General features: G+C 43.8%; 1 protein-coding gene across 1 annotated transcript in view; it reads right to left on the bottom strand.

The window, feature by feature from the left end:
- ZCCHC7 (zinc finger, CCHC domain containing 7) overlaps positions 1–8,212 on the bottom strand; it is a gene marked incomplete at its 5' end in the record, with an annotated part of 38,408 nt that overhangs the window by 19,327 nt on the left and 10,869 nt on the right. Inside the window, one exon of the mRNA XM_010133363.1 lies at positions 4,420–4,455. Coding sequence (XP_010131665.1) covers positions 4,420–4,455 — 36 coding nt within the window. The remainder of the gene's footprint in view (positions 1–4,419; positions 4,456–8,212) is intronic.

Genomic DNA, 8,212 nt, shown 5'->3' with positions numbered 1-8,212 from the left:
TGCTGTTGGGTTACTGTGTCCATGTCCCATCCCTGAGCCGGACTGGCTGTACTGGCTGCCGTACACCACGAGTCCCTCTGAACAATGCAGCAGCGCGGCATTCGCAGGGCAGCCAAAGCAGCCAGCACCTATGCTGGTTTATACCAAAATACCGAGATGGCCACTTGTGCGTCTGCTGGATGCCCCCACTAGAGACACTGCACAGAAGGGGTTTGAGTTACCCCCCAGGGAACTCACACAGAAGAAGTGCAGTTTCACGCCTGAAGCAAAACATGGGTCACTATGTGCAGAAAATAAATTTCCTTTTTATTCTCCAGTGATGTCACCTGTTGGGTGGAAACGTGACTGCTCGCAGCAGCACAGCATCTACCCTCGCCAGCATCAGGCCACTCCAGCAGCAAAGCCACAGGATGATGTATGGGGCAGGGGTGGGTCAGACCCCCAGTCTGATCTGGCAGCTCGCTCTCAGAACACAAGCCATGGCGCAGAGCCCGCATAAAGCTGCTCCAGCCCTGGTACCCACCCAAGGCACTGAGCTCAAACGGTTACAGCAGTTCCATCTCAGGGGACAGGGGCTGCCCCCACGCCGGACCTCCGAGCTTGGGGTGCAGTGGGATTGTCCTCCTCCAGCCACTGGACACACAGACCAAACTTGGCAGGATCCTACTGTACTTTTTTGAGAATAAACTGCAAAACTGATCTACATGAGTAAAAATCACAGGATGCCTTGCAAGAGTTTTTCCTCTGACTCTTTGGGTTTTTTGTATGTAAACTCTAAACTGGCTATAAACTGGCCTCTGCTTGAGTACAATATATTTAATAAAAGTCTCTACCCTTACAGCTGAAATCCAAAACGACAAGAGAAAGGGATTGTAAGAAGAGCCAAGTGTTCTGAAGGTGAAAAAGCCTTGCCAGGGAGCACCCACGGTGTCCTTAAGGGGATGTGGTGGCATGTCCTGTGAAGCACATATCATATTTCTGTGGGTCTGTGGAGCATCTACAAAGACAAAGTTGTACGCCAAGCTTCCTCATCATTTAGAACAAAGAGCTTTACGAGACCCTCCGATGCCTTGTCTGAGAAAAATCACTTGTATTATTATTTACGCTGCAGTAAGTTACGATCAAAACTGTTTCTCCTGGATCTGCCAACAAAGTCCTTGTGCTATTATCCGAGTTGATGATAACCCTTTGATAAACGTAAGCGGGTAACCAAACTGACCTGTTTACTGCACATTGAGACCTACACAACAAAAAACTTAAAATGTGTTTTGACAAACGTAATTTCCCTTTTCTGATACGGGAAGAACATGCAAAGAGCAGGCACGATGAGCACCATTTGTGAAAGTTTTAAATCACCATCTTAAAGAGGTTATTAAATATTAGTTTAAACCACAGTGGGAATTGGATTGTTCTGCTGACTTTGATTGGTTTTTTTGCAGAATAATTTTAGTTAACAGAGTTGAAAGAACAAGTTTAAAGAAACTAACTTCATCCACTTATAAAGCTTTGATTATCACAGAGCCTTTAAATTTCAGCTTCACTGAATACAATATGATAATCTTTTTTTCTATCAAAAGGCAAATTAAAATATTCCGCTTATAATCCCTTTCGCCATTTCAGCTGCTCGCAAGATTTCTTGCGCTGGCAGTCTGTTCTGGTCGGAGTAAGACATTTCTGCACGTACAACAAATTATTTGTAATGTGCCAAAATTTGTCACCACAGCTGATGTAAACAGAGCCGCCGTCCCTAGCAGCAGCGCGGATGAGAGACTCAGTCATTGTTCCAGTCAGCCGGTCCCTGTGCAGGGGCTGCCGGAGTCAATAGATGGCACTCCATCGCTGAGGAAAGAGCCAGATAGCGGCAAACCACCCAGCGCCTCACTACGGGGGACGGGGAGGCTGGGTGGTGCTGCAGGGGCGTTCTCAGTCACCAACAAGAACACTTTATAGAACGCAGAACATTTGGACAAACTTTGTGGTGGATGTCTGCAAGCAACGGCACGAAAAACAGGCTTTTATCACCAACCGGGTGCCCAGTTCTATTTGCGCTCCTACACACCTGCCTGTGCGACGCTCTCCATCAGTTTACCCAAATCTGTTCGAAACTCGTGGTTGTGCGCACATCCAAAGCGCAGAGGAGCCCATGGCAGCCTTGGTCTGTTTAACAACAACTGGACAGACCCCACGGCACCCCTGCAACCACAACAGCTCTTTTTTTTGAAACTTCTGCTATTTTTCTTTAAATAAATCCTGCTTGTACCAAAATATTTATTCTAAAGTAGGAAAATTATAAACTAATTTGTCTAGTGAAATACCACCATGCTGATACGAGAGTAAAAGATCTCACTCTTTTCGAGTTCTACAAACAAATAAACAATATACATTATTCTAACATAGAAGTATTGGTTCTTGTGAGAACTCTGTTTACTCCCATTCTGCTTTGGGTGCAAAAGAGAATATTTAATGGCATAATGAAAGCTGGGACTCACACATTTAAACAACTCAGATCATGCAGTTTCTCGAGGTGTATCTCACTTTAAATAGCAAGCATGTCTTTTCCACACAAATTTCTAAATTCCAGGCTCAGTCTGACTCCTAACGTAACTCTGAGTTTTCCCATGCAAAAAAAGGAGATGTGTTAAGATTTCCCACATATCAGAAATGTGGATGATTTGCAGGTAATTTGCAGAATAAAAAATCATTTATCAGTAGCTGGCGTCTGACTCAATGTTGGTTCAATGTTGCATGCCCACATCTGACCACATTTCAAAATGCCCCTAAAATGCACCAAGAATTTCCAAACAGGTTCTTTTAGTAAGAACACTCCTATTTGTAACTACTACATTGTCTAACAAGAGCTTGTTTTGACCACTAAGTTTTTTTTATACTAAGCAAAGCATAAACTCAAACACTTTCTACAAAACTCACAGATAAAATTTTCTGCCTCCGATCCTCAAATTCTACCCCAGAAACCACTTGGTCAGGTTTAAGATCCCCCTCACTTTTCTACAAAAATAAATATTTGATTGCAACTCATTTTTTGAGGAATTTCCAACAGCAAGCAAGACTGAAATTAAATTAAATCTTATATTCAGTAAAAAACAGAAGCAATATACTCCTGCATCCCATCTACCTACCTGATGGTTAGATTCCAAATACCATAAACATTTCAGAAATCGTTTTTACATGCACCCTAAGGGATTATAATGAAAGACAGCATTTGCCAGTTTCCTTCACAGAATTTTAGAAAAGCAAACAGAACACTCAGTGAATGCACCTTTTGCTCATAATATTTATATATTTTTTTGGTTTTGTTTTTAAAGTGTACACCAATTTTGTTTAAAATAAATTCTCGGAAAGGCTGGAGCATTTCCAAGGCTTCCAAATGTTTTAAAATCATACAGAAAACAGAAGCAAGAGGTTTCAAGCTCAGATTTTTCCTATTCATTAAATTTAGAAGCAAAACCAGAAAACAGAGCGTTCCACTACCATGAAGAAGTGGAGGCAACAAATTATCCTATTTATTGCTCAAAAGAAAAAGCCCACAGAAAGACCCATAAAGAAAAGTAGTGGAGAAACTTCTCTGTTTTGAACAGACAGCAGAGGTTAATTATCTGAAACAGCTAAATGCGTTTGAGGCTGATCTGCAGAGCAATGACAGCAAAGACGTGGATGAACAGCAAAAACCCTCATCTTTGAAGGTGGTTTTATGTTTAATACTTTCATAAATGAGTATATTCAAGATCAGTGATACCAATCCGCTGAACACAGTCTTAAGCAGTTAAATACTGTTCCAGGTTTCAACACAGCCAAATTTATATGTGTTCTATTTTATTTTTATCTCTCTTTTACCTATAAGGAAAAACCTTAAGTTACACACTGGCACAGTTCACAAAGTTTTGTTTTCTTGTTCCAGGGATTAAAGATAAACTAATACAGGCCAAAGACGAAGCCACAGCCACGTCCTCACCAGTTAGAAATTATCTGCAGAAGTTTATGGAGTGTGCTGGCTCACATTAACATCTCCCCTTTAGCTGAGATTCATTACACTCATTTAGGAAGAAAGCTTTGTCACACACAGTGATCAATTACCAGCATCTGGGGTATCTGAGACGGGATTATTGCTTCTGCTGCGCATCTCAAAATTTAACCCTCGTTATATCTGTAAGTGTAGTCACTGAGAGGAGGGAGTGCTGCACGGCGCTCATTTAGTGACTGCAGTATCAACTCGAAATGCTGAGTTCTAAAGATGTTTAAAAAACAGTGACAGCGTTTCGCTGCATTCTCCAGCTCAGAAACTCTGCAGATGTTTATTATCTCCTCACAGAAGATGTTTGTCTATATTTTATGGTCAGCAGTTCACAGAAGAGTAAATAGGTTGGGTGTAGAAGAAAATAAAAAAAAAGTGTTTCTACTTACTGTTAGGTGATACTGCCTCCATATTTCTGGGCAAGCCTGGAAAATAAAAATATTGATCAGCTAGGAGCATGAAACAAGGTGCTTTACAGCCTGTTGGTTTTGGCATAACACAGTATCCACCGGTGTCGGTCACAGGAAAATAAGAAGCTTAACTGAAAGGGTCTGCATTTCAGCTTCAAAAACCTGGCTAGACAGTTTAATTGAATTTTACACTGGTTTAACACACTCCCTGCCATTGTCAGAAAGCCAGTAACAGTTTTCTCTCTCCCCTTCTCCTCAAAGGGCAGGAGTTTGGGAAAGGACCGCGCTCTCGGCTGTAATAAGTACTAATGCTGCAGAACAAACACAAATGCATTTAAATTCTACATTTTCTGACATTTTAAATTTACATAACCTTTTGGAAATTGAACCACAAGATACCTTCCTTTTGTGCGGGAACAGAAATATTTTGGTATTTTTGCACCTATCTTTACTCTAATCAAAATATAATGGTTACACGTAAGGATCCTCAGTAGCCTGATGTCAGAGGAGTTGCAAACAAGCAGTGTAACAGGCTGCTGTAACGCCGCTATTTTTACAATGGCTTCCTCAATTTTTAAAATGCTTTTTTTTTTAAACTCGCCAGACTCGCATACAAACTTGTAAGCTCAGCCCCTTGCGAAAAATTTTGCAGCGCAGGTTTTTGAATTGCAGCAATAACACAACAGACCTGAGGAACATGTAAGAGGCAGGGAAGAGGAAAGCGTGGGTCTTCCTCCACAAAAAATCGGAATGTGCTGACAGTCAGTGAGACAGAGGCTACTTCTGCGAGGGCTCTCAGGTTTTTTTACAGAATTTACAGTATTGCTCTCCTCTGCAATGTGACCCCCCGGCTGTAAGCAGACAGGGGAATCGTGGCATTTTGTGTTTGCCATTTCAGAGATTTTTTAGAAGTGTGTGTGCAGTGCTGCTTCAATGGGGGTCTTTCACCTTGGCTCAAAACATTTACCCTTTTATTAGAACAGCGCCTTCATCATGTGAATAACGAGCAGTCTGGCTTGCCAGTCACAGTTTTCAGTATTTTAAGAAGAAATATTAGTTATCCCGTGGCTTCTACATGATATGCTGTAGCTCCAGTTTCAAACGCTGAAGCCTCACGACTACTTGCAAATGAGTGCTATTAACATTTCTTTAGTTTACGAATAAATTTTTCGCTCATGCCTAAATTCTTGCTGCCTTTTATTCTGACAGAGGATATTAATTAAAAAAAAAAAAAACACCAAACAATCGATATTAGCAACTGAATCTCTCAAAACACAATCCCAGTGTTGGGCAGTCACCCTGTGGTATATACTGTACGTTTTCCCCGGATGTGATGGAAATGATATTATTTATTATTCATTCTGTCAGTAACACAATTTTCTGGAGAAAAATCTACGCTCTGTTCTGCGTAATGGTTGGGTATTTCTCCTTTTACTCAAATTCTGCGTGTAAATATTTGAGTTTTATATTCGTATTTCTACACTGAGGATGTGCGAGGTACGTCCCATTCTAACTGCGGAACATGCCGCCACGTCTGGCAGAGCGAACACGCGCAAGCTGCCCTCGAGCGCAAACAAAAGGGTTTTACTCCTTCGCCAACTTGTGCCGGATTCGGAGGCAGGACACACAAACCCTCTGCAGCATACAAAAACATCATGTCCCAGTCCTTGCCTCCTCTCCCAAACCTGCAAAGGGCTGCAGCTGCACGGGGAGCTGTGCGCCTTCAACACAGGGTAGCAGTTATTTATACATTAGTTCTGGGTAGTTTTCGATTACCACACTGTCCCCAGACTAATATGGTTGAAAAATCGCAATCAGTGAGTTGTCATATACTGGCAAAATGCCACTCTCTGATGTGACCTTTACTTACACAGCAGCAATTTAACAACAATAATAATAATAAAATTACTTTATTTTTTAATAACAGTTTGGCTGGGTTTCTTTCCACTCTGGACACAAAGACATCACATACAGCGAAAATGCGTAACCAGGGGCAGGGAACGATGTTTGGCAGGGCTCTCACCACAACAGGGGAAGAGGCACAGCCCCAGCCCCCCAGCAGTGCTATCAGGAGACAGGTTTATCACCACCAGCCTGAAGGATGCTTTAGGGCTGTGGGAGAGCTAAGGGAGGTAGGAAGAAGGTGGAACGGGAAAACTGGCCAAGCACGTTTCCTCATTCAGACGGTGATTCGCTATAATACTCCCTATCTTCATAATGATCACTTTCCAACTTCAAAAGTTGAACACAACAGTCGAAAACAGACGCCTGGCCGAACAACAGCTTTTTAGAAACGACGCTTTTAGGTAGGCGTCCTGTTACCTTGCATCAGCTCAGAGTCATTGTCTGTATCGTCAGCCACGGAATGACAAAAACGTAATTAACGATTGCTGCCGAATGCCGGCTTCTCCGAAGAGGCACAGAGGTCTGCTGTGGCGGGGAGCACAACCGCACACCCCAGCCACCGAGCCTGCCATTTTCCGTATTTATCTAAAAGTACTTAACCGTGAATGGCCCTCGTTTAAAGAAAAGCCCTTGTGGTGTACAAGTGCGATGGCAGTGCGATGAACTACATTAAAATAAGATGGCATTTATTTCCTGCCCCAGCGATTTGACCTTGCTCACTTTCAGATGTACCAGCACAAAAGGTGCATACTTGCAGAAGCATTGGCACCGCGGCACAGCTGCCGGCAGTGCAGATGAGGTGCGCTTCCCGCACCTCTACCACATCCTGAGCCCACGGCCACACAAGCACCGGGCGGATAATTTTCCCAAATCCGTGCTGGTTTTGCCACGGCCGTGTCGGGCTCATAGAAGGGGTGTGTGGTTGCTCGTGTCCGAGCCTGATCTGGCGGAGGTTGCCACACCAGCAGAATCAGGGCCAGATACTGTGCGTTCTGACCCGTGTTGAATTTTATCAGGTGCTAATTATTGTTTTACCAGAACAACGGCTTAATGCATCTGTTGATTAATTCCCACTTCCCTATTCTCAAACGTGAACATCAAAGAAAACACAGCACTCAATCTCCAACAGCCCTGACAGCGGAGCAGGACTCGAGTGCTCAATAGACGAGGCCCTTGCCACCAGTTCTCATATTTCCACAACAATGAGCAAACACAAAAACGGCACTAAGCGGCCTTTCCTCCTTTCCGCTCCCCTTGGCCGGGCGTCTGCCTCGCGCCGAGAGGGCCCTCGACGCCGGCCCTGCTGGGAGCGGGCGCGGGGGAGAGGATTAGCCCCGCTAACATGCGAGCGTTCGCAAAAGGGACGGAAAAACCCCGCTACTGTATTTGGCGTATGAATAACCAAAATGCACGCGCTGACAGGAGACCGGGATGGGTCTGCGGCTCCCCGGGAGAAAATGTAGCTGTGATGAGTGACAGGGCTTTCAGGAAATATGTTCACAATCACAGACAGTGAAGGCCATGACCTAGATCGTTTAAGAGCTTGTCTTGTCAAATTATCAAAAGCTTCTTCCTCTCTGAATAAAGAGTGACATAAGTGAGTGTCAGAAAGCTGCAGGCTGACAAGCCAAGCATACAATAACAGCATGCACGTCACATACTTGCCGAACACTGCCACGGCTAGCGGCAAATCTTAATGAGAGCGCGGCTGGCCCAGGAGACTTGGGTCCCTGCTGGCACAGCTACTCATCTCGCAAAAATCCTTCAGCTCCAAGTCAGTTATGGTCTGACACAACGACTACAATTACTAAACACAACTTTTTAACAGAATCCTCTGGTGCTTTGTCAAAGCGGCGGCTGCTTGGAG

This window comes from Buceros rhinoceros, unplaced genomic scaffold (assembly GCF_000710305.1).
Source record: "Buceros rhinoceros silvestris isolate BGI_N320 unplaced genomic scaffold, ASM71030v1 scaffold13810, whole genome shotgun sequence".
Classification (NCBI taxonomy): Eukaryota; Metazoa; Chordata; class Aves; order Bucerotiformes; family Bucerotidae; genus Buceros; species Buceros rhinoceros.
This window is presented reverse-complemented; position numbering and strand designations above follow the sequence as displayed.